Here is a 26111-nt window from a genome sequence, read left to right on the forward strand (position 1 = left end):
TCTTGTAGGTGTTTGTCTCTGTCTGAGGGGTTGGAGCAAATGTGGTTGTATCATAGAGCTTGGCTGTAGACAATAGATCGTGTGGTGTGATCTGGGTGAAAGCTGGAGGCATGTAAGTAGGAATAGCGGTCAGTAGGTTTCCGGTATAGGGTGGTGGTTATGTGACCATCGCTTATTAGCACCGTAGTGTCCAGGGAGTGGATCTCTTGTGTGGACTGGTCCAGGCTGAGGTTGATAGTGGGATGGAAATTGTTGAAATCATGGTGGAATTCCTCAAGGGCTTCTTTTCCATGGGTCCAGATGATGATGTCGTCAATATAGCGCAAGTAGAGTAGGGGCGTTAGGGGACGAGAGCTGAGGAAGCGTTGTTCTAAATCAGCCATAAAAATGTTGGCATACTGTGGGGCCATGCGGGTACCCATAGCAGTGCCACTGGTGTGAAGGTATACATTGTCCCCAAATGTGAAATAGTTATGGGTGAGGACAAAGTCACAAAGTTCAGCCACCAGGTTTGCCGTGACATTATCGGGAATACTGTTCCTGACGGCCTGTAGTCCATCTTTGTGTGGAATGTTGGTGTAAAGGGCTTCTACATCCATAGTGGCCAGGATGGTGTTTTCAAGAAGATCACCGATGGATTGTAGTTTCCTCAGAAAGTCAGTGGTGTCTCGAAGATAGCTGGGAGTGCTGGTAGCGTAGAATTGTATTAGCATTCCAGGAAGTCACAGCATCAATGAGGTTTTGTGAAGTAAGAAGATGAGAAGGCGGATAAAATATGGGGAGAGGGTATGTGAGGGTCTATGGGGTAGGTGATATAAAGAGACTTGGTTGGAAAATTGTCTTTGTTCTCCTACGGAAAATTTGGATGAAAACAAAAAATCATTGTCAAAATTTTCTGTGGATTGCAGGCACTTTTCATGAAGAATTTTTATAATACGTTTTCAGGGACTATAATACTGTTACAGCAGGAGTCAGCAGATGGTGCTGTTACACGTAGTCTTTCAAGTTTTTCTTAGTGTGCAGCAGTGTTCAGTCTTGGAAGAAAAGCTGTATTGTTGTTTTATGATGCAGGTTCTTGGGAGATGCTGTTGCAAACAGCTGGGGAGTTTTCTGGATGCCTTGAGGTACTAAATTCTTAGGGCAGAGTAGCTTCCTGGGAATCAGGCTTTGGTATTTAGGCTGAGATGTCAGAAAGAGGGGATTACCCGTGTGCTGTTTGTGACCACTTCTGTTCCAGTTCTGGTGTATAGAGTGTAAATAAAACCATTCAGGCTAAGAAACTACCCAGACTAGGCATGAATAATTTTCTTTTTCAAGGGGAAACTGACCTTCATGGCCCTGACATCTACTATAGCAGAGGAACTATAGGGAGATATAATTGGTGATCGATAGGTCTTCGATCGATAGGTGTCAATAGGTTTATTTAGTCTATAACTTGAACAACTCCAACTTGAACAAATTCTCTTGCGTATTACCCAGTCCCGGGTTAGATAGAGAGCAGGGAGGGGAATGATTTATATCCAAGGGATTTATGCCCCATCTACAGGGCCTAGTTTCCTGCCCCTGTTAGTGTTTTCCTGCCAGGGGAGAGGTGTTCATGGAGCAATTCCTTGGGCGTGCTGATGCTGAACTGCCAAAGACTTGAGTAACTGGTGACTGCACAGCTAGGGTTTGGACACTCCTCTGGGCAGGAGTCCAGCTACAAACATCCGTGACTGTCACAGAGGCTCTTCAGGTTGGACGTGACTTTTTGCATCACCATAGAGACGGGGACAGGGCTTGGTTAGAAACGTAGGAGCCTTGCTCAGGGAGCGGGGAGGAAGCTCCCAGGACCTGTCACGTGTAGCTTGCGGTTTGATGGAGGGTTCTGATAAACGACTTAAATGCAGCTGGGGAGGGGAAGAAACATGGGGAACTGAGTGAGCTGCTCTTGGGGTTGGGAGCCATCCCAGCAATTTTGGGGTGGGTTTGAGCCTTCGGGTACTGCAGCTTGCACATCCCAGTGAAGGACAACGGAGACCAGGGTCCATGGAGCAGTGACACCCCAGACTCTGCGCTTGGTTCTATACTGCCATTACAACTTTCCATCTTGTTAGCTATCGCATCGTCCTTCCCACAAACACCCAGAGATACTTTACAGGCCTAGGTGCACAGACACCATGCAGGGCACATACAAGCAGAGGTATCCATGCCCAGTAACCCAGGTACATGTGCACTCTACCACACTCTTGTCCTGTCTCTCCAGGTTCTTATCTGTTAGGCTTGGCACTCATCATGGCAGTCTCCCAGCTCTAATACTGATGATCAGTGAGGATTCCTTGCCTTTCTCCAGCTCCTTTCGTCTGCAGGCTTCACACTACTTTCTGGGCATTAGTGAATTTAGCCTCCTAACACACCTGGGGTAGGTAAGAGGTTTTGTTTCCACCACCACCACCGTCAAAATGCAGCTAGCTCTAGGGTGGAGGTGGCAGCTCTTTAACAGCACACAGCAACACAGCCAGGTAGTTTAGCACAGGCGGGGGAAGGGGGGATCTTTAGGAAGCCAGGATCTCATTACCCAAACTGGGAGTTAGTTAGGACAAGGGGGCTTGTGCAGGTTTTTTTTTTTTTTCCCACTCCTGATCTGAGCTAAGTGCTGTGGCAGGTACTTGTAATATATAATCCTAGGCAGCAGCATAATGCTTGTAGCTGTCACGCATACACTGTGCTTAAAAGCTGGGTGGAGTCAATATGTTACTGAGAATTTGATTGGTCAAGAAAGGCTTCAAATGCTGAGCACCCCGTGTAACCTCAGACTGATAATTTATTAAACAAGAGCCAATTTGAAAGTGAAACGCCACCCACTGTGCCCAGCCAGCTGTGCTTTCCAAGAGTGAGCAGTGCTCCTGTGAGTAGAAAGGGGGACTGTATGGCTCAGGGGACTGGTAAATGGGAAAGCATGTTCAAATCAAGTGGACAGGGCACCAGGCTGGGAGTCTGGAGACCTGGATCTCTGCCACTGACCTTCTCTGTGACCTTGGGCAAATCACTTGCCTGCTCTGTGCCTCAGTTTCCCTTCACCCTTTGTCTTGTCTGTTTTCATTGTAAACTCTTTGGGGTGGTCTCTTCCTGGGTGTGTGTACAGCACCTAGCACAACGGGGCCCTGCTCCCAGTCAGGGTCTCTGGGGGCGACTGTCCTGTGAAACAGGGTCACTTTTCTCCCTCCATGTTGCCTATGGTGCTCTTTAACCTCCTCGGTGACCGTCTCAGCAGACAGGCCATGGATGCCCTGGGTCACAGAGGCGAATGCCCATGTTTGCAGAGAGGCAAGCAGCCGCCCCGTCCTTGCCAAAAGGGCCAGGTGCAGTGTAGGTGCGACGCCCTTCCACAGCATTCTCACCCAGCTGTCTCAGACAGCCGTGAGGTCTCAGACCAGACATTAAGCATGTGCTTTGCTCTCTCCTGGCTGCTTTCTCTAACTCTTTTTTTCCCTGCATGCTCACCCTTTAAAGGCATATTTGAATATTAGTAATGGCTTATAAATATTACTATTGGGTGTATTCCTACCCCCACTCAGTGTCTATCCACATTCCCCTCCCCTAGCGCCTTCCACATGAGTATCTCAAAGCGCTTCATGCACGGCCATTAATTTAGCCTCAAGAGCTTCCTAGGAGGCAGGCAAATAAATACAATCCCCATTGCATGGATGGGGAAACTGAGTGGTGAAGGGATTTCCCCAAGATTCCACAATGTGAGTCACTGGTGGACCTGGGAACCAGTTCTCCTCACTCCATGGTCTTCAGTTTCCTTCCTTTGGTGGAATGATGGGCGGACTTCTGCCAGCATCTCAACCTGCAGCTCGAGGGACTAAGGGCCTGATTTGTAAAGGTATTTAGGCACCCAGTGGGATTTCCAAAAGCATTCAAACCAATGGGGGTTAGGCACCCAGGCCCTTCAGAAACTCCCAGAGTCACCTAAATACCTTTACAAATCTGGCCTTAAGTAACTAAGCCAGCCCCTCTCAGTATGTCAACGTCTGACGCTGCCCCCATGGCCGGAAATGTCCCCTCCCACCCCAGCACTGCTCTGCAGACTGAGTCACCTTAGGGTCTGGGTTCTTGTGCAGCGCTTGAACCTCAGCTCTTCTGCCTCCTAGGCAGGGCTGCTGGAACCTGAGCAACCCTGACCAATGTTTCTGTGCATCCACTTTGCAAACCGTTTGGCAAACAAACCCACCCGTGCTCTGCCCACCGACTGCAGGCGGGGCTAGACCAGTGGGGAGACTCTCACAGGAAACTGAGTCCCAAGGAGTTAATTTACTCAGGGGCACTCACTGAGGCCCCAGTGGGGAACTATGCATCAAAGGTCTGTGTTGGGAGGTCATCTGTCCCTTTCTCTTACTCTCTGCCCCTGTCCCTGTCGTCAGGCTGGCTAACAACCTCGGTTAATATCCAAGGCCCTTAGCCCTTCCATGCAGCCTGCCACATACTGCACACACTGTGCATGTCCCAGAACGTCAGGCAAAGATATCAGGGAGTTGTCTGTAGGCGGCATGTGATTGTCTAAAATGCCTCTGTTCCCCACAAAAGAGCCTGTGACTGACACTCATCCTGTAGCTCAGTTGAGTATGGTTCTTTCTGAAGGTTTGAAATTCGGAATCTGAGCAGCTTTGGTTAGTTTTGATTGGAGGCCTAGGTCACATGGTACGTTTCTCTGCCCTGATTGGTTGAGATCTATTTTTTTTGCTTCGGAATATGATTTGTGGTGCAGATAGCGTCGGTTGTGAATTGGAAATTCTCCAATTCACTAAGCCACTCCAGCCAAGTGCAGCTGAGTGTCAGTTTGTTTGCTCTATGGTTCTGCGCCTCCATCCTTCGCTATAGTGATGAAAATGTGATTCACTTTAAATGGGGAAATAAACGATGAGATGCCACAGATCTTCCCTCTGCTCCTTGCAGCCTATACTTACCTTTGGAATGTGGGAGTTTATCCCAGGCTAAACTGGGATACTTTTGGGGAATCCGTTGTTAAACAATTAGCATATCACTGACTTCTCGTTGGTATATGAGGATGCTCAGATGAAACAGACGCTTGTGTTCACAGCAGGTAAACAGAAGTTAGATAAAATTATCAATACTCGTGCTGGTAAGTTGCAATGTAACACGACTTTACCTCTTACCATGCAGAACAAAAACGCAAAAGAACTAAAAACAGAGAGAGAAAGCAGGCTGCTCCCTAGGGCAGCGATGTCCAATTCATTCTACTTCGTTCTAGGCTGGTTCTTACCAGACTGTCTGTGATTGCACACGGCTCTAGAGCCCCTTAGCCTGCAAATCAGGAAACGTCCCACTCTTAAAGTGATAACTTGCAGTTCCAACACATCCCCGATTCACCACAGCACTCAGTCACACATGGATAGCTAGGTTGGTGTCTGCACGTCACTGTTCATAGGTGCCTATGGAGTGCTGTAGGCTCGTTGTTGTTAACGAGTGCTGTGCCAGGAAGCTGTGGAGTGCATCTGTTTTTTCTTCCCCTGCCAGGTGCTCTCTCACAACCTGTACACGGTGCTTCATATCCCCCATGACCCAGTGGCGCTGGAGGAGCATTTCCGGGATGATGACGACGGACCGGTATCGAGCCAGGGCTACATGCCTTACCTCAACAAATACATCCTGGATAAGGTAAGCTCCTTCCCTTTCTCCTTGCCCCGTCTGCTTGGTTGCTGGTGGAATTTCATTCTTCTCCTTTCTCTTCGCCAAGGCCGGTCATCCCTTTAGAGCACCCCCATCTGTGGACTTAGATATCTTTTCCTTAAGAAAGGACCCTTTGCCTGGGATTTAGGAGTCAGTGTGTCAACGCACTGGCAGTTGAACCGGGCACCTCCAGAGCTAAAAGCATGAGCTGTTAACAGCTTGAGCTAAAGCTTCCAACGTGAGGCTGTAACAGATTCATATCCTCAGAGGATCGGACGCAGAGGGGGACCTGTAACACACACTTGCCGGTGGGTTACACTGAGAGGGAGGACAACCAGAGGCCTTAATTGACCCTGCGTTGCATCTTGTCATCATTGAGACGTGGGTAAGATAAAATGCTACCCAGTCAGAACTCCCCTCTCACCCTGCCGGTAGCATTCTGTAGCTGCTTTGCACAGGTGTGTGTGTCCACCTTGTGCGAGGCCTTTACGCCTGCTTGCCTGGGGGAGGGAGAGTTCAAAAGACAGATAAAGGCTGAACGTTATGAGTTGCATTGGCAGCTCTTTGCAAACAACGTCACCCCTTCCGCTCTGCCAGCCCTCCCTGCATACCGTGAGTCAATGTTTCCAGAAGGGGCAGCCTAGCTCTGACAGACAAGACACCCAGTGGTGGAAAACCCGACAGGAAAGCTCAGTCCTTTCTCCTTTAGTAGGAATTTTTTTCTCCCCATTTGGTGGTTTATCAGGGCAGGCGAAAACAGAAGTTGGCACCGCAAGGGACAGGTATTTGGGGTTTTCTTGTATCTCAAAGGCATCTTTGTTTCTTAAACTGAAACATTGTGGCTTGTTGCTCTGTGGGCTGCTTCCTCTGGGCATGTGCAGAAGGAAAAGTTACTAGCAACTTTATTCCACTGTGCTCTTTAAAGAAGCGGGCCCCTAGTCTAGTGCTGGAACACGTCCCCTTCTTGCCCCGTGATTTCTGAATAGCCAGACTGCCCTGCCCTCAATTGCTCCACCAGCTGGTGGAGTAGGTTTCTGCTCATGGTGGGTCAGAGCAGAATCGGGGGCGCAGGGGTTCAGTGTGCCAATGTGAGGTGGCTGGACTACCCCCTGTGACCGTGTGCGCTTCACCCCTAGCACAGGGTGTGTCTCGCCTTTCATGGGGGTGCCTCCCTGTTGCCCTAGGTTGTGCCTTGGCCCGTTCAGAGCTGCAGCTAATAAAAGAATCCACGGTTCTTGTTTGTGCAGTGCATAGCCCCATGTCTCAGCATCTCACCCTAGGTAATCAACACAGCAAAGCATGTGGCTGGAGCTGGGGGGGTGGCATAGCGGTCAAAGCCTCTGGTATTAAATGCCCCTCCTCTGCAATGTAGTCAGCTGTCCATCTGGAGAGTTCTTAGCCCAAGACTTGGGGATCTCCTGGGTAGTAACACTAAGCAGTACAGGCTGTTAGTCCGTCAGGGAGCAAGAGGGAGCCACAGGCTCTGGCTATGTCCAGCAGCCCCAGTGAAGGATCTTGTTTATGTTAATTACAGCTAAACCTTGTTCCTTGCCTCTGCCCTGCTATAGACTCCAGAGAATCACAGGTTGGAATCCTGACTGGGCCAGCCCAGCCCATTGAGTTTAGATAAATTGAGTTTCTTGTGGGTGGGTCTTTCAGAGGAGACATTTCAAAACCCAGCTCTTGTCTGCGTGGCCACGAAAAATATGAGAGGGCATTTTGATAAGAGTAAGTGGTTTACCCTGGTATTTACAGCCAAAAAGTTTCCCTCCCACCCTGCCCCTGGGCAGTGTGTTGTTTGGATGCTGCCCCACACCCCAGCAGTGGCTGCATTTCACTGAGGGTGGCTGTGCGCAGTTTGTGAAGTACCTTCTGGATGAAAAGTACTATAGAGCTGTGAGATGTGACTGAGCCATTATAGTCACTGTCATGGTATCCCCTATGTGTCACGGAGTTCTGAAATAATCACTGACACACTAAACCGACCAGCTGTGAAAGCCCCCACACACGGTCATGTCCAGGTCCATGTGCTCAAGGGCTAGGCCAGGAGCTGTAGTGCCTGGCAGCTGTTGAAACATCACACATCTTTAGGGTGACCAGATGTCCCAAGTTTAGGGACAGTCCCCATATTTGGAGCTTTTTCTTATCATCACCAATTACCCGCCACCCTCGTCCCGATTTTTCACATTTGCCATCTGGTCACCCTACGCATCTTGGATAGAGTTCGGGACTGGGACATAGGAGATCTGGGCTCTATTTGTGGCTCTGCTACTGCCCGGCTGGGTGACCTGGGATGACTCACATCCCCGCTCTGTAAAAGGTTCCCCATCTGTAAAAGGGGGGTGCTGATCCCAACCCTACTGCATAAAGAGCTTTGAGACCCAGGGATGGAAATGACTCTCTAAATGCCAGGTATTGTTTATTATCTATCTTACGCTGCCTTCTGCTACTTGGGTGCAATGGCAGAATTGCCAGGTCTATCTGAGAGGGGGAGGATCATGCCTGGCTGACTTACGAGGTAGGTGTCATGACATGATGCCATTGCTGGGTGCGTTAGTAAGAGGCCGACAGGCAGCAATTCTGTATCAGAGTCCCTACCGCTCTGCCCTCTGGGTTCATGTTAGAGTGCTCTAGGACTAGAGCAGGGGCCTGGGAATTAGAACTCCTGGCTTCTAGCCCCAGCTCTACTGGTGACATGCTGTGAGATCTTGGGCACATCACTTCCCCTCCCCGTGCCTCACTTTCTCCAGGTGTCAAAGGGGGGTAACGATGCTCCCCTACTTCCCGGGGGTGACAAGCAGCTTCGGGACTCTGGAGTGCTTTGCACTCCTGAGATGACAGGCACCGTAGCAGGCTGTTACGTTATTCCCAGTGCTTTGTAATGTCACGGCATCACCTTCACTGGCTCCCGGGATGTGTTTGCAGGTGGAGGAAGGGGCTTTTGTCAAGGAGGATTTTGATGAGCTCTGCTGGACATTGACGGCAAAGAAGAATTACAAGCCCGACCGGAATGGGAACAGTGTCGTGTCCCATAAGGATGCCTTCAAGCTCTGGTGTCTCTTTAACTTCCTCTCTGAAGACAAATACCCTCTTGTCATGGTCCCAGATGAGGTAGGAGCTCCTTGTCTTGTCATTTCACTCGCAGTCAGTTCCCCAGCTTCCCCCTCACTGAGGAAAACTCTGGCCAAGTGCAAGAGACTTTTATTGGACTGACAAATAACACAGTGAGCCAATACAGTCTAGTGACGCGTCGTTCGTTTGTCTACCTTGCAACATTACAGCCAGGGATAGTGCTACAGGTTGGTACAGGAAAGCGCAAGGTTTTCCCTGCAGCATCACCAGTTCAATTCCAGCCTAGATCAGTGCTGACCAAGTAATTTGCCGGCTCTTAGCCGGCCTGTGTGGAATTAGTTTATTTCACCTCAGACCAGTCTCAGTGGGGCCAGAGATCACATCTCAAACTCCCATTCCCACGCTGTAATTGAGAATAAGTGCCAGCTTTGTTGGCAGTCCCAGCGGTGAGGCCAAGGGCTGAATGGATCGTGGAGACTGAATTCCCTTCTTGGGCTTAGAGGAGGGTCCCTCCAGGGCTTCTGCAACTGGGCAGACCGGGGTGAAGGATTGTGCTCTGCTTGTCCCATGGATAAACAGAGGACTTTGGTGCAGGTTTAACGAAGCCCACACAGCCGCTCTAGAAAGGAGGGGTGACTAGGTGACAGCCGAAGGGAAGGAAGAGGGGTGAAGCTGTTGCAAGCAGCAGTATGAGAAACGCTCTCTAGGCTGATCTGTTTCCTTACCTGGCCACCGTCCCCCTTACATGTGAGAACTGGCTATAACGGCTTGCAGAGCCAGAAGAGAGGTGGGTCAGAATTGTGTGTCCAAGAGGAAGGGAAGTAGCTGAGGCAGAGAGCAGCCCGTTCTGCCGGTGAAGCTGCAGAACAAGTTCGCGGGAGCCAGCCGTCATTCCCCAGGGGACTGCTCCGTAGCGAAGGTCCTCGCCTGCGGCACGGATAGCCGGATGGCGTGGAAAGGGTGCGAGGAGACAGCGTTCTATCGGCTGGCTCGTATGATTTGCTGCCCTGGGCGTTCCACTCAGCTGGCCCTGCCTCCATCATGGAGGGCAGGCATTTTCAACCCCTCTTTGCAGGGAAAGGCCTGGGGAGAGCCATGTCTGATGCTTGCTATCCACTCCAGCTGGCTTTCATGGTGCGGATGCAGCTGTAGCAGAGAGGGTGAGGGTACAGGGCTCGCGTTGCACCTGGCTGATCAGCCAGCACCGTGTGCTGGAGCTGCGTGAGCGGCAAAAGCTGTCCGTTGAAAACACGAAAGCCCAAAAGCTGCACTTTTAGTTAGCGTCGAGCCCCCAGGTTTGTAATGGGGTTGTAAACGGAGCTGAGCCAGGGACTCCCAACTGGGATTGCCATTGTGCACCTTCAGGAGCTGGCTGAATGGGAGCCAGCTGCCGGTGCGGACGTGCACTCGCACCCTGCAGGGCCCTCCCTAAGGCTGCCCCCCCTTTCCAAAACGACCGTGGAACAATAAGCCTCTCACAGCCCACTTAAACCCACACAACCCCATCAGCTCAGGGTGCTATCGGGGGAACGTTGCTGATCATTTCACTTCCCTAATGAGTAGCTTTATGTGCGTGGTTTTGTCAAGAGAATCTCCTGCACCGCATGAAGTAGGTGGACCACTGCATGCTGGGATGTGGACCCCGTGAGCGGCTGCGGAGCGGCGGAGTCCGTGTTTTAGCCAGCGGGAAAGGCTGTGACCACCCCAGATATGCGTGTGCATGCCGCAGGGTTAATTAAAAGAGAGGAATCCCAGCCACTCAGCCAAAGCGGCTAATCATAATCTCTAAATTCCACTAGGCACACGGGAAGAAAGGGAGGGTTTTTATGGTCTCCCGATGCAGAACTAAAGTCCCCATCAGGTGGTTTGCAAATCCACAGTCTCGGGCGGGGAAAATAAACCCATTGCCCCTGGCTCCAGAGCTGGCCAGCAATAAGGGGATGGTCTGGGCCTGGCCTTGCCCGTCTGACTGACGGGCTGGTGAGGATGGCCTCTGTCATGCCCCCATGCTGGGCGCTCTCTGCTCCCACCCCGCGGCGGCTGCTCTTGCTCCATCTCCCCTTTAGATCAGCAAAAACCGGAGCTGTGCGCATGCATACACAGCAACCGCACTTCCTGTTCCCCAAGAGAGGCATTTCCTGTTCCACAGACCTTGATACACTGAATCATCTTTCTGTTTGAGTGGCGCTGCCTGGGGGCTGGGCGTTCGCCTGCTTCTTATAAAGGGGGCAGAGTATTGGGGCTTTTTCCTTCTCCTCTGAGTTAGGCTGTTGTGGGGGGGGACATCCAATCCAGGGGACAGAGTCGGCACTATCCCTTGCCCTGGGTTATACCACAATTAAACCACAATGACTGCAGCAGGGTTGCATGGATGTCAAACTCGACCCTTCACATCTGGGCTCTGGCTCAGCTCTTGGGAGATGAGAGGTGGCCGAACCCCTCAGTTAAAATAACCAAACAAAAACCAAAACTTTCTGATGGGTTTTTTTTCTTATTTTTTTTAATTTCAAGGTGATTTCCTGACATTTTGACCCACTTTCTGGGACACCATCTCTCCCCCATATTACAGTAATTTGCTGTGATCTCAACAGCAGCCAGAAAGGGGCCCAGAAATCCCCAGCTAAGACTGAGATTACAGCACTGGTATGAGACACCTGCCTCGTGCCCTAGCTCTAGCACATTTGAGGTAGTTATCCAGCCCCTGTGACAGATTCTGCAGAATCTAAACTTTTTTTAAAAAAAGAAGTTTCTAGTTTTTACAGTTGCAAAAAACACTTCCCAAAAGCAAACTGGCTGTAGACAATGCAACTCTATCTTCCTGAGTCTGCATGCAGCCTGAAACAGCCAGATCTGACCAGTGTGAGCTTCACCCAATCATCTGCAATTGTGTGTTTACCCTGAAACCTAATGATGGTTCTTCATGAGACGGAATTTAAAATATTTTAAGTGTATCACTGTGATTGTCAGCAGTTGTGTGTGTGTGTTGGGTAATCGCTATGTGAGTGAGGGGCAGAAATAGCAACTTCATTCTTTCCTACTCAACAAAACTGAGTGCAGTAGTAACTGTACTAAGTAAAATCATAGGCCAAGACTTTCAAAACTGATCACTGATTTTTGGTTGTTTTGGGGTGGGCTACTAATGACTGGGGGGGAGTCTCAGGTGGAAATGGGGATTTCCCTACTTCTTTTCAGTGAACATGGGGATTCCCCCAGGTCCCTGGGGTGGAGTTGGGGGTACCCCCAGCTCTCTGGAAGTTTGGGGGTGAAAGTAGTGTCCATGGGGTGAAATACGGTTGCTTCCAGGTCTCCGGGTGTTCTGGGGTGGCCCCATGTCTCTGGTGGTCCCCAGGTGGAAATGGCTCTTGCTTTGCCCCCCAACCCCACCTGCAGGTGGAGTACCTGCTGAAGAAGGTCTGCACCTCCATGAACGTGGAGCTGAACTGCTGCGAGCTGGATGACTACCTCTCGCAGGATCCCCAGCACCAGAACGGCATGACGGTCTGGCAATTCCTGGACCTGGTGAACTCGGGGAAACTCCTGCGGGGGATCGAGCGGGAGGCCGTCAGCATGGCCGTTGAAGAGGTGTACCAGGAGGTCATTGAGGACATGCTCAAACAGGCAAGGAGCTAGCAGGGACCCTGGGAGACGAGCTACTGGGAGAGGAGCTCGGGCTGGGTTCTCATCCTCACCAGAAATGGGCTGCACCACGTAACCTTGTCACTAAGCCCAGGGGCTGTGGGGACCTGCCCATCTCGGGGCAAAGCCGGGCGCTTCCCCCTCATCCCAGGAACAATCTTTCACCCCTCCCCAGTTCCATATGGACAAGGTCATAGGGCTATTCCGAGACAACCCTACCTGCTGAGTTCATGGGGAGGGGTGAGTTTAGAGCTCTGGACAGGGGGGCTGAGCCTCCCTCCTGCCCCAATCCTTCCTGGGAAGCTCGTGGGAACTACATGTGCAAAGGGCTCCCCAAGACAGCAACCACCCCGAGACAGCCAGGTGATGAGTCTGCCAGGAGCGTCTGGGCACGAGGCAGTCTCCCAGCCCTTCTTATTAGCTACCAGGCCAGTTTTTGGACCTAAAATACTTTGCTAAACTGAACACAGACCCTTGCTGGCAACCAGCATCTGATTGTTTGTTGTGACAGCATTGCCTAGCAGTGCTTAGAGCAAGGAACAGCAGAGTCAAGGCTGCTGGGTCCCATTCCCGTTGTGTAATCCTGGCCAAGTCACCCAATGCAGCCCTGGCCAAGCCAAGCTGCCTCAGTTTACCCACCTGCAGGTTGGAGACGGCTTTCGCCTGTCTTGTGGGAGCACAGTGAGAGCCTTGAATAGAAGGTGCTGGAGAAGGGAAAGTGTCCTCTGTGTCTTAAACCTGATCCCAAAGCCCTCTGAGCGATAAAGCGCTTGTGTGTCTGGCTGGCTGCTCAGGAGCACAGGTGTTCATTGGGTTTTCCTTTCGGAAAGAGCCTGTCCATGCTTATAACCGAGTGTGTAGCCAGCTAGCGGCTCAAGCCGTGGCTTGTGGCCATGCCCGCCATGGCTGATGTGCAGTTGGTAATGTGGCTGGGCTGTTGGCTGACGCCTGTTTCTGTAACCAGTTCGGCACATTGTGGATAGGACCTGTGCTAGTCAAACTGGTTTGGCAGGTCCTTCTTGCTCCCAGCAAGCTGTGTGCAGGATCACACTGTGGGGCACATTGCTCCATGCATGTCTGCTGGGCACTCCGTCCCCTCCTGAGGCAATACTGGACAGGGGCCAGCAGATTTCCCAGCATGCACCAATACGCACACCGGTAGGAAGCACGGTAGCTGCGGATGCACCCAAATGGTTCTGGTGGCTGGGTGGGAGCCAGGTGCAAACCCCCCCTTGGACTCATAGCGCAGGGGCTCTCTGGCACGGCCCCTGGTTTGAGACCCCCACTCTGTCTGGGTGCAGGGCTACCTCTGGAAGAAGGGCCAGCTGAGGCGGAACTGGTCCGAGCGATGGTTCACACTAAAGCCCAGTGCCCTCTCCTACTACATGAGCGAGGAGCGGAAGGAGAAGAAAGGCAGCATTGCCTTGGACAAACACTGCTGCGTGGAGGTAACTGCGCCAGGGTCCGGTGGAGAGAGGCTGAGCTGGACCATCGGTGCAATAACAGTTCCTCCCTGTCTCCCCCACGTGTGCGTGCACCCCAAGTGCTACTGGTCCAGTGGGTGATAGACCCCAGGCAGTGCCTGTGGAAAGAGAGCCGGGGACATACGGTCAGACTGATTTCACTTCCGTTAACACAAGAGCCGCAGGGCAGCTCGAGGCTAGAAAAGCTCCCCAGATGCCATGGTGATGGACGGTGTTCAAGAACCAGAACCAACCGGATTTTCACAGGCTAGGGCACAAGGGTGGCTGCTGTGTATGTCTCCACTCAGCACGCTGCAAAAAACCGGTGTGTTCTTAGCTCGGGTTAAAACAGCAGGGCAGACGCAGCACTTGGGTTTTAACTTGGGTCAGCAGCGTGAGCTCCAGCCTATAGGGCAGCCTTGAGCTGCTAACCCGAGTTCAAGGCCTTGTTGCTGTGTCTTCGCTGCTATTTTAACCTGCATTTGCCAACATGTGCTAAGAACGCACCTTTTGCGGCGTGGACTTACCCTATGTGACATGAGCTTGCTCGTCGTCAGCGCAGCTCCCAGCCAGCCAGCCGGCCTCCCCGACAGAAAAATCCCTGCTACCATTGGCACTAATTGGCAGTCTCTGCGGAAGGGCCAAGGACTGAATGGGCCCTGGAGACTGAGCTCTGTTGATCGGATCAGATGCCTATTGGGCAGGGGCCTGGGTGGGGGAAGTTTGTCCTGTCAAGCCCTGTATTTGGGATAGATGGAGGACTCGGCTCTCCCGGGCTGTCAGTCCAGCACCTTTCACCAGCACTAAATCCACACCAGGTTTCAATCAGTTTTACTGCTGGCTTCTCCACTCCAGCATTGCCTGCTGCTGCAGGGTCCCCCGGGGGCGTGCAGTGACATCACTGGCACACAGGGCTACGCTCGAGGGTCATCTGATCTGGCAGACCTGGCATATGAAGCAGCTGTGTGCTGCCTGACATCCCACCTGCCGCATGCGTGTGTCGGTGGGGGGGGGGATGCGCGTCCATTGCTGGTACCTGGCCTAGCAATATCAGCTGGGTGCCAGGCTGCCCTTTGTCAGCACACTGCTCCAAAGGCTTCAGTCCAGCAAAGAAGGGGTTAATACAGGGCCCCAATTTGTACAGGGACTGGGGGAGGCTGATCGTAGGCGGGGGAGGAAAGAAACGTTTCTCTTCCTTGTAATTCCTGCCCCTTTACGTCCAGAAGGAAAGGCCCTAGGGGAAGGGCACGGTGGGGAGCTGCATGGGCCAAAGGAGGGGGGCTGGCAGGCTGGGAGTTGTGCTGTGGGGGGCTGTCCCAGACTGTAGGATGGGGGGAGAGGGGATTTGCTCCGTCGGCGCAGGGGGGATTTGCACTATTCCAGGAACGGGAGCGGTAACTCCTTCCCCTCTCCCCGTAGGTCCTGCCCGACCGGGAAGGCAAAAGGTGCATGTTCTGCGTGAAAACCTCTTCCCGCACGTATGAGATGAGTGCCTCGGACACCAAGCAGCGGCAGGAGTGGACGCTAGGTTTGTGCCACAGCGCCCCCGCCGGGCTCTCGGCCCGCCCTCCCTCTCCATCCTGCCTTCCTCTTGCTCCTGAGTCGCTTCAGTGGAAGGAAAAGATGAAACTGTGGGGTGGCAAAGGAGGCAGCCTCTGCCCTTGAGCTCTCTGTGCACCTCTGCACGCTCAGCACCCCTGGCAGGGCTGCCCCTGGCTCATAAAACTGAGACCGGTTTCTTTCCACAGGATAGTAGCAACTCCCATTAACTTCAGTGGAGCTGGCTGCTTGTACCCTCTGCTGGGAGGAGGGGGAATGCCGAGTCTGATTCTTGGCATTCTCTGTCTCTCTTACATGTGGGTGGGTAGGACATTCCCTTGATGTCCTTCGGAGTTCCCCTTTCCCCTGCTTGTGAGCTATGTGCCACTCAGCAGCCTCACTCCACCCCAGAGGTGGCCACATTTTGTGCTAGGTGCTGTGTGTATCTCATCGCTTTGGGATGAAACTGAGAGAGATTCTAATTAACTAGCCACTTAAAGCAAACTAAGTGAGGCACTGCAGCCTAGTGGCTAGAGCATTGAACAGGGACTCAGGAGACCTGGGCTCCTGGCTTGGTCACTGGCTGCTGGGTGACCTTGGGCAAGTCACTGCCCCTCGCTGGGCCTCAGTTTCCCCATCTGTAAAATGGGGTTAATGTAAAGAGCTGGGAGATCTTCCGATGGAAAGAGCTAGGTTTTATTATTAACCAGCTTTTCTTGTAAACCTCTCCCAAGATTCCGCTTGTGTCTGACCAGCTGGCACAGGTGCCCATTTCACAGCATTCACACCCAAACACTATTTCCAAAATGTTTCAAGTCGTTTGGAGTTAGCTGCTGGACTTTCCAACATCATGTTGCTGCAAACCCAGGTCACTTTAATCAGACCGACTCAGAATCCATGTCAAACAGCCACTCCCTCGAAGAGCCATACAGATGCTGCCATGCTTAGCACTTTACAACCGCGAAGTAATTAGCACCCTTGGGACACAGATGAGGATTGTTGCACAGATTGAGAAACTGAGGCACGGGTTGGTCAACGGCCTGATCCTGTTAAGTGACCACAGCTCCCATTGAAGTCAAATAGGTCTCAGCACCCTGCAGGACTGGGTCCAGAGCTCATTCTTTGGATGATGTGGATGTATTTGACACACACGTGCATCTAGAGGGGTCAAAATGCAGGACGTAGAACCCAGGAGTCCTGTCTGCCAGGCTCCCAGTCTCATTTTTGTAGTAGGCCATGCTCCGGCCTTGTGGCTGCTGACACGCTGGCTTTAGAAAAGGTTCAGAAAAGGGCAACTAAAATGATGAGGGGTTTGGAACGGGTCCCATATGAGGAGAGATTAAAGAGGATAGGACTTTTCAGCTTGGAAAAGAGGAGACTAAGGGGGGATATGATAGAGGTTATAAAATCATGAGTGGTGTGGAGAAAGTGAATAAGGATATAAGAACTAGGGGCCACCAAATAAAATTAATGGGTAGCAGGTTTAAAAGGAAGTTCTTCGCTCAGCGCACAGTCAACCTGTGGAACTCCTTGCCTGAGGAGGTTGTGAAGGCTAGGACTATAACAGGGTTTAAAAGAGAACTGGATAAATTCATGGAGGTTAAGTCCATTAATGGCTATTAGCCAGGATGGGTAAGGAATGGTGTCCCTAGCCTGTTTGTCAGAGGGTGGAGATGGATGGCAGGAGAGAGATCACTTGATCATTACCTGTTACATTCAGTCCCTCTGGGGCACCTGGCATTGACCACTGTCAGTAAACAGGATAGTGGGCTGGATGGACCTTTGGTCTGACCCAGTATGGCCGTTCTTATGTTCTTATGACACGCTGCAGCAGCTGGATCTATGGCCCAGCCTGGTGTGGCCCTGCTGAATTTCTTTTCCTTCCTTCCTTCCCTCCCAGCCATTCAGACGGCGATCCGGTTGCAAACAGAGGGGAAGAAGTCCCTGCACAAGGACCTGAAGCAGAAGCGCAGGGAGCAGAGGGAGCAGCGGGAGAGGCGGAAGGCCGCCAAGGAGGAGGAGATGCAGCGGCTCAAGCAGCTGCAGGAGGAGAAGGAGCGGAAGCTGCAGGAGCTGGAGCTGCTCAAGGAGGCCCAGCGGCAGGCGGAGCTGCTGCTGCAGGAGGAAGAGCAGCGGCGCCGGCTGCAGCACGAGGAGATGCAGAGGACCTTGGAGGTCCAGCTGAAGGAGGCTGAGCAGGTTGGCGGGGAGGGAGGAGAGGTGCTGTCTATGCTGGGAGGTTTCCATTAGCGCAGGGGACGGTTTCTCTCTTGGTCTCCCTTGTAACTCACCAGAGACCTCGAAGTTGGTAGCAAGCTGGGTCACTACTGCTGTAGCCTCCTGGGTCTTTTAACTGGCAAACTCCAGACCCCTGTGCGCAGCAGCCCCGGCTCCTGGCACAGACCGTCCCAGGCACTGCGTCCCGTTGGGGCTGCACTGGGGCTCTCCCTGCTTTGCAAGCCTAGCACAATACTTGCCCCCAGCTTGGCTAGTGTTTTCCTAGCCTCAGACTGCCAAGCAGTTCTCAGACCCAGGGCTGAAGGGCCACCCCTCCATTTTCCCCGTTGTAAGGGGCTCGGTTTGCAGTTGCACCGTGCGTCTTCATGACGGCTGATCGAAATTCAAGCGCCCCGAAGGCCAGCTGGCTGGGCACGCGCAGGGCTTCGATTTCACAATCCTGTGCAGTCCGGGGTGCTACTTGCCGTAGCTGGGACATCCAAATGGCAACGGGGACGGTCTCCTGCAGCCCAGTTCATTCCCAATTCAGCAGGAAGGCCTGCTGGGCGGCAGTGTCACATCTTTGGGGAGCAGGCTGAGGTCCCTGTTGCCCACCCCTGGATTTGCTGGTTAGCTGCTGCAGAGGGTTCAGATCTAAAGGCACCACCGCCCTGGGGAGCTAGGGACAGGGCCGGTGAATGCGTCTCCCAGCGCCCTGTAGAACCACAAGCCGGCTGCGAAGGGACGTCCGTGGCGGGGGATACGTCCAGCTCCATCTTCCTGGCAGTACAGAGAGGAGAGGCCGGATTCGGGTGGGGGCTGGGGACCCCTGCGCTTGGCTGCGTGCTGCCCATGCCGATCACCGTCTCCTCCCCGCGGCTCCAGGCTCGCGCCTCCATGCAGGCTGAGATGGTGCTGAAGGAGGCGGAGGCCGAGCGGCAGCGGAAGCGGATCGTGGAGCTGGAGGAGATGCAGGAGCGGCTCCAGGAGGCCCTGCACCAGGAGGTGAAGGCACGGCAGGACGAGGAGTCTGTGAGATACGCCCAGGCCAGGTATAACCAGGAAATACCTTCCTTCCTACTGACTCCTCAGTGGGCAATGCTCTAAGACCTGGCTGCAGCTCAGCGGGGACCGGGAGCTCCTGCACAGCCACTCACTGGGATGCTTTTCCTTGCCTGGTGGTGGCCGGTCCACATATAGAGGCTGATGCGCCTGCTACAGCCTTGGCTAACAGAGCTGGGTCTTTTAGGTCCGACAGTCGAGGCTCCTGCTTTTAGATCCAGAGGTCACAGGTTTAATTCCCACTGCTGCCGACCCGCTCAGGGGTGTGGCGTTACTCCAGCACTCCTCCACTATTCCCCACCGCGCCCCTCACTGGAAGAGACGGAGACGGGGGAAACTGAGAACTTCTTTCAGAGCCAGTGCTCCAACACCGTTCCTTACAGTGCCCAGCCTTCCCAGCTGGTACCCCTTCCCAGCCAGCACCTCTACGCCATTCCCTACAGCAGTTCCCGCTGGAGGAGATCAGGCTTGGAGCCAATCCCCCAGCGTTCTTGCTGGGTCTGGAATAGCTCTGAGCCCCGCCGCGGCAAGGTCAGGTGTGTTGGTCGCTTGGAGGGTGGGGTATAGCCACCTCTCGCTCTTTCTCGGCAGGTTGCTGGCTGAGGAGGAGGAGAAGCTGAAGGAGCTGATGAAGCTGAAGGAGGAGCAGGAGGAATACATCATCCAGACCCAGCGGGAGAAGCAGGTCCTTAAGCAGGAGATGGAAAACAAGAGCAAATATTTGGAAGAGGCCCAAAAGCAGCTGGAAGAAGTGAGAGAGAATAGGCAGAGGGTAGACCAGGATGTCATGGTGAGCATCGTCCCAGTCCTACTTCCCAGACTGCCGTTAACTCCCCTGAGAGAGATTTACCAAGCCCACCACCTGGAAAGAAATAGGTTGGCTTTGTACATTGGAAATCGGGGTTTCCTCTCAGGGAAGATCGCATAATTTACTTTTAGCATGTGATTCTCCTTAATATTAGAGAAACGGGGTCCGATCCTGTTCTCACATGCCCTGCTGTAAATGTGGAGTAGCTGTATTGAAGTAGACGGCATTACACCCATGTAAATGCTGGTAAATCAAGGAAATCGGGCCAATGGATTTCAACAGAAGAGAACTCCCCTGTCTAAGCATCTATAAATATACCCATCGCCATAGCATCTAGGTGTTCATGTTTCTTGGTAAAGGGGCTGTTGGTGAGTGACTGGTGGCTGCTCTGATGGGCAGAGTTTCAGACTCTTCCGCAGGAGCGGTGTGTTCTCCTCTGTATACGAGGGAGCAGAGTTTACTTTAGCTTTACGGTAGCTTTGTTTCCAGCAGTGGTAGCATCCTCTGAGTGGCAGACCAGCCAGAAGAGTGAGAGATCACAAGGTGTCTTAGCAGCGTGTTACGGCTGCCACCAACTGAATGTTCTCTTCCATAGGTTAAGAACGGGTTCCCAAAGAATATTGGCGGGAAGGGAGGAAGTGGTGGTTTGAGTGATGAGTGGTGGTTGTAAGTTTCACGCCCACTAGGCTTGGCTGGCAAACTCCATTGTGGGAAATCTGCTGGAATGGCACCCCTAAGGGTGGGTCGCCAAACCACCAAGAGGGGGGTTCCCTCGCTACCGTGTTGCATATTGAGTCATTTATTATCTGTCCGGCAGCATCTGTGTACGTGGGGCACTTTGTGGTCATCAGTCGAGGCCAGAGCCCCGCCTTGAGGGGTGACAATGGACCGTTTATGGGTAGCAAAGGCATCCAGGCGTGGGGATGGAGGGGATTAGAGCAGTGAAAAAGCAGAGCTGGGGTGGCAAAGAGCAGCCTGATTAGGAAGGTGTCGGTAGCTGAGCACTGCTCTGGCCGTAGCAGACCCCATGCAAAATTCAGGACTGTCACACAAATCAGAGTACCCATCTGGCCCGTGGGGCTTGGGGTCCCCAAAGCTGGCTCTGGTTGCCAGGCTGGTGTTGGTTCAAAGCCCTGCCAAAGCAGAGCCCAGGATAGTTGAGGTTGAACTCCATTCTTCAAGGCAATGTAAGGGTGAGGCCCAGTTTCTGTGCAAAGGAATTGGGAACTTTCTGTAGCTGGTTCAGGGCACGTGGGTCTGCACTAGGTGGATTTGCCAGCTGCGTGCATGTTACCTGCCTGTTCCTGTTCGTTTCAGGCGGCCCAGAGGAAGCTCCGACAGGCCAGCACCAATGTCAAGCACTGGAACGTCCAGATGAATCGACTGATGCACCCCATTGGGCCAGGAGGTGAGAGGCGGGGCTAGGACTTCAGGGCAAAGATATACCTTAATGTGACAGCTCATTATTTTGCAGCCATTCTGCCTTGGGATCCTTTCATATCTCACAAGCTAAACAGGGTTGGGCCTGGTCGTTACTTGGATGGAAGTCCTCCAAGGAACACATGTCATGCCTGGGAGCACTGAGCAGTTGGAGACACTCTCTTCCGCACAGAATGTAAATACAAGATCCTAACTACTTGTGGTTATTAAATATTCCATTGTGTCCCTTTTCACTGGGGTAGGGGGTGCTAAACCGACTCTCCTAGCCAAATGCCAGGGAGAGCAATTGCGTTCTGCCTCTTCTTTCACTTCCTGTCTTTGCCTAGTGTTGCTCTGTGCTGTTTAACAGCTGCAAGGCTGCACCCCAGAAGTAGCTGCATTTCAGGAGCAGGTGAAGTGAGGATATACACTCAAGTCAGTGAAGTGCTTTGGGATGAATGGCCGTTACATTACACGGCTGCGGTGACACTGAGAGGTCTATGGCTGTGCTGCTTCTGTCTGAAACTGCACGTGCCGTGGGAAATAATCATCTGTTTGCATCTGTTCCCAGAGAAGCGTACGACAACGTGTGGAGGATTCCCCAGCATCCCACCCGTGCTCCTCACCAGGAGGGAGTCGTCCCTCAAGCTCAGGCAGAGATTAGAAGATAAGAACTATGATCTTGAGAGGGAAGACAGCAAGAAGAACGTGAACAATGGAGAGACCAGGAGGCTGTCGCTATCTCCTGACATGGACACCACGGCCACAGAACCCTCCGACTAGCCTCAGGAGCATGGCAGAGCCCAGCGCAGAACTGTGGGCACCTCGGGGCGTTCAGACTAGCAAGAGTAGTCAATGCGGTGATCTCTGTAGGGAGATGAGCTGTATGTAGACACATGCCAGAGAGAAGTACAGATTCTATAGGAGACGTATATAATGCATCTAGGGCAGCGGTGCTTCCACTTTATGCAACTAAAGATTGGTTGCAAAATGCGAGGAGCCCCAGAGCCACACCTGACTTGCGGAGATACTGCGGCTTCTACCATCTGTGTTGCACAGGTGCAGCCCTTGGCGATTACAACTCCCAGCATGCTGTGCTCCGTTTTGACCGAGCAGCCTGCTGCCTTCCATAGTAAAGCCGAGGGTGGCTGTGGATTGCCTTGTAGAATCCTGCAGACTGTTTGGCCCATGGACCCTGCTCTGGCCACCCGCCCCCGGGTTAGGATTTCCCAGCTAATTGCTATTGCAACCACAGCCATCTAGCACCCCGAGATGTAAAGTGCATGGCTCATGTAAAGGTGACGTCCAAAAGAGACTTCAAAAATTGAGCTGTGCCTTATTTTGCTTATTTTATAAAGACAGCCAAGAAGATGTTTGGGATTTTTTTACCTTAAATATCGGCCTTGTCAAATCTTCCCTATTTTCCCAGGAGGACCCATGGGTATTGTGTGCCTTCACGCCTTTATAGAGGGGGTAGGGAGGGACTCTAACAAAGATGTGCTTTCTCTAAGGTCTTCATTAGTCACTGGAGTCAAATAGATGCTAACCAAAAGGAACCAGAAATAAAGCTTTTTAAAACAATGCGACTGTAAATCTCCTTCCCCTCTGAACTGCTCCACTTTCACTCTCCTTCTGACCCGTGTGATGTCCTGCTTTCACTAGTTCTCCTTTCTCTGTTGAGTCTTCCCGAGCAGGCAAGGTCTGAACTTCTAACGCAGGGAACGATCCATTTAAAAATAAATCCTTCTCAGGCTTCTTTATCCATCATCAAGACCTGAAAAATGGCACGAGTTGGTCATCTTTTCCTTTTCCGTGGACCCTATAGTGAGGGCAAGAGTTGAGTGGGGATGCATGAAGGGTTCAGAGGTGAACAAGAAGTGGAAACTTTGCTCTTGGCCCTGATGTGAGATGAAGTAGGTACATTTCAGGATGTTCTTCTGGCTGGCACTGCCTGTGAAAGACACACCCTAGTGTGGGTCACTGCTGCTGCATGGAATTGCTTTAGCAGGAGAATGGTCCCAGGTCTTCACCTGCAGACGCATTCAAACACAACATGTGCCTAGGCCAGAGAGAACGTGCAAGCCCATAATAGTGTTGGCCAAGACCTCTTGATTACTGGTGTGTAATTCAGAAGCTGCTGTCTGTCCGTTTATGCAGACGGCATCTGGAGTTGTCTGGTTTTCTTTGGAAGCTGGGCAGAGGGAGCTAATGCTAGGACATGCTGGCAAAGGTGTAAAGATGATCAAAGGAAGATGCTGGGGCATGATTCCCTGGGGAGAACACTTAATTGCCTTTAGGGCTGAACAGGATTCCACGTTCCACTCTGCTCTGCAGCATCTCGGGCTGAATAAAGTGGGCGAGTGATAAGAGAGTGCCTGCCTGGGAGTAGGTTGGCACATGCCCAGGGAGCAGAGGAACAAGCCGCAGCAAGGTGCTAGATGTTTGGCAGCGCCCCTCCCGCCCCCCCGCCGCCTCCGTAGAATCCTGCTTGCCATTCCCAGACTGTGTGGGTCAGCCCAGGGACTCCTGCTCTGGCAGTTCTGCCTGCAGTGACGAGAGAGTGGCTGATTTCATCCTCTGACTGCTGCGGGGAAGATTTGGGTTTGAGCCTTCAGTCCCCCAGTGAGTTCTGTCCCTCTGGGTTTCATTCTGAGACATGGTTCGCAGCCAGGGTAGCTAAGCTGGGCATCCCAAAACACATCTGCTTCAGGGCAGCTTTTAGAAATAAACCCCCTTTCAAATGACCATTAAATAGACACGTTCTGCCCATTGAAGGAAGAAGTCTTGTTGTTGGGAATTCCTGGGCACCTGCAGGGTATTGGTCCGCCTTCTGCCTCTGGCACACAGCCCTGGCTTCTCCTGGTGTGATCCTTCCTCCCACGAGGCCCCTCACTGGACTCAGAACAGTCAAGAAACTGTGACCAGCCCTCATCATCTCTGGCATTCCCAGCCATCAGCTATTTGGCATACCCTGGCTCGTGATACTGACTTCCTTTGATAAAGCGCTTGGAGAGCTAAAGCTATATAAGAGCTGGGTATAATTATTCCACAACCACTGTGCTTTGAAAACACCGACCCCTCTTTTTTGAGCTCAAGGAGAACCCCCAGTCACTGCATCAGGAGGGTTTATGGCCTCTCTGGATGAGAAGCCCTTAGAGCGTGCAGAGAGAGACACGCAAGTCTAACAGTCCATCCAGAGCAGGGTAGCGGCCACGTGTACTGAATGGGTCATGGCGGCTGAATTCCCCTCTCTGCCCTGGGGGGGGCGTTCCCCTCTGGGTTTGGATGGTGCGCACGGTGGTGGGCCAGGCTCAGGGAAGCCTGCCCTGCCACTGCCCGTGGTGTACCTGATTTAAAGATAGATGTCCCAGTGGTTAGGATGTTAGCCAGAGACCTGGCTTCGAGCCCCTACTGTGCGACCACGGTGGGTAAGTCTCTTATGCCCAGATCCTTTTAGGCTCCTGGCTGAAAACAATAGCAGTTAGGAGCCAAAATACCTTTGTGGATCTGAGCCTTAGCCTCTCTGCGCTTTAGTGCCCCATCTATACCATGGGGCTAACTGCCCTGCCCTGTCTCACAGGAGTGCTGCGCAGATAAACACATTAATGATTGAGATGCTCAGATACTACAGTAATGGAGGCATCTAAATAGCTTCGATATCTACCTAGCTTTATAGGCCCTCGGTCTTCAGGACTGTCCAGCCATCCTCATTTCAGGGGCTCCGTCTACTTAGGGGGCGAGCCAATGCTCACTGAAGGCACGGAAAAGCCTCCCCTTGACTTCAGTGGGTGTCTGTGTTGCAAACCCCTGAGCAGGTGCACCTGCTGACTCTCTTTAAAAGCTTTGGCCCAGGTGTTGTCTACATCGTCTCATTTACTCCCTGGCAGATTAAGAACACGAGCCAAGTCTTCTGGCACACTTTGCTGCGAAAGTGCCAACGTCAGCATCCCTTTTTCCAAGCACCTCTGTTTAAATAGAGTTCTCCCAGCCTGTGGCTTTGGGCGCTTTATTGCATTGGGCACAGGGCCTCCGCTCCAATAAAGAATGTTTTGAAAGCTGGCGCGGATAGAAAATCGTGCTGTAAAAGGCTAGGTCGGAGTCAGCCCAGTGAGCGCAGAGGAACTCTGCCAATCTCGTTCCTACCTTGAGCTGCTCTGGGCAGTTCCCCACGGAGCTCTGTCTTTTAACGCTGTTCCTTTACTATGAGGTTTTCATTAAACCGAGCATGAGCGAAGCCATTGGCTGCAGCAGGTTTGCTTACGCCGGTTTGGGGCCGCACAGCTGTTCTCGGATAAAGAGACTGTGTGTGTGTCAGCGGCCGGGCTGATTTTTGCTGAGTGGCCCCCACTGTAAAAACATCACAGACCCACACTCGACACAAAAGCACCACAGATGGGAGAGGATCTGTCTGCCTCGCATTTCTCCTGACCACCCAAAATAACCACGCTCATGTGATGTCAAGGGGCTGTCCACCTTTTGCAAACCTGGAGTCTTCTCCCATGCAGCAGCCCGGAGCCTACCCGCTCCGGTTTAGAAAGGACAGGGTGGTCATGACCCACCCCCTGGCTCACGACTACGCGCCTGAGAACCCCAGGGAGGATGAGAACCGACCACCAAGGGGCTGCGGATGTACCTCAGCCGGCAAGCAGGGCATGCTGGATCCCTTCAGTCTTTCACACACAGGGTGTGGAAGAGAGAAGGATGCTCTGATTAGTGGGTAAAGAAACATCCCCGTCAGTTACAGAGCAGCACTGAGGCCTGGTGAATGGACTCCGCTCGCTGACAGGAGACTGGATTTTGCTCGAATGCCTTCTGGAGACAAGGGGCAGCTGCTCTTTGTGGTGGCTGGTCTCTTGCAGAGGGAAATGCCCAGGAGTTCTGACCTGGCCGATGAGGTGATGGTCTCAGTTAGCAGGGAGTGGGAGTGAATGGTTCTCAAGCGGGGACTTATCTTTGCACCCAGGGAGGATCTCCTCTGTTGGAGGATGGGTTTCTTAACCCTGGAAAGTGACAGGCCCTTGGGAAGTCTTTATACAAGGGGCTTTCCCGGATAAGCCGCACTCTGCCTGAAAACAACAGGGAAGGATGCAGGCTTCAACCTCCACTGGAAATTCAGGGACTGGAGCTACAAGTCTTCTCCATCAGCCACATTACACGCTATCTATGCACTGATCTGCATTTTCCAGGCCTCTGTCATAGGGGTAAGTAGGGGCTGTACCCCA

At 52.6% G+C, this 26111-nt stretch overlaps 1 protein-coding gene across 1 annotated transcript in view; it reads left to right on the forward strand.

The window, feature by feature from the left end:
• Nucleotides 1-22470, forward strand: part of DEF6 (DEF6 guanine nucleotide exchange factor) — a 34950-nt gene extending 12480 nt beyond the window's left edge. The window contains exons 2-11 of the mRNA XM_037884825.2: nt 5521-5661; nt 8599-8784; nt 12136-12363; nt 13683-13829; nt 15264-15372; nt 17284-17582; nt 18486-18652; nt 19254-19452; nt 20788-20878; nt 21461-22470. Of these exons, the coding sequence (XP_037740753.1) occupies nt 5521-5661; nt 8599-8784; nt 12136-12363; nt 13683-13829; nt 15264-15372; nt 17284-17582; nt 18486-18652; nt 19254-19452; nt 20788-20878; nt 21461-21672 (1779 nt within the window). The 3' untranslated portion in view covers nt 21673-22470. The remainder of the gene's footprint in view (nt 1-5520; nt 5662-8598; nt 8785-12135; nt 12364-13682; nt 13830-15263; nt 15373-17283; nt 17583-18485; nt 18653-19253; nt 19453-20787; nt 20879-21460) is intronic.
• Nucleotides 22471-26111: the final 3641 nt, after the last annotated feature.

The sequence above is a fragment of the Chelonia mydas genome, chromosome 21 (assembly GCF_015237465.2).
Source record: "Chelonia mydas isolate rCheMyd1 chromosome 21, rCheMyd1.pri.v2, whole genome shotgun sequence".
Classification (NCBI taxonomy): Eukaryota; Metazoa; Chordata; order Testudines; family Cheloniidae; genus Chelonia; species Chelonia mydas.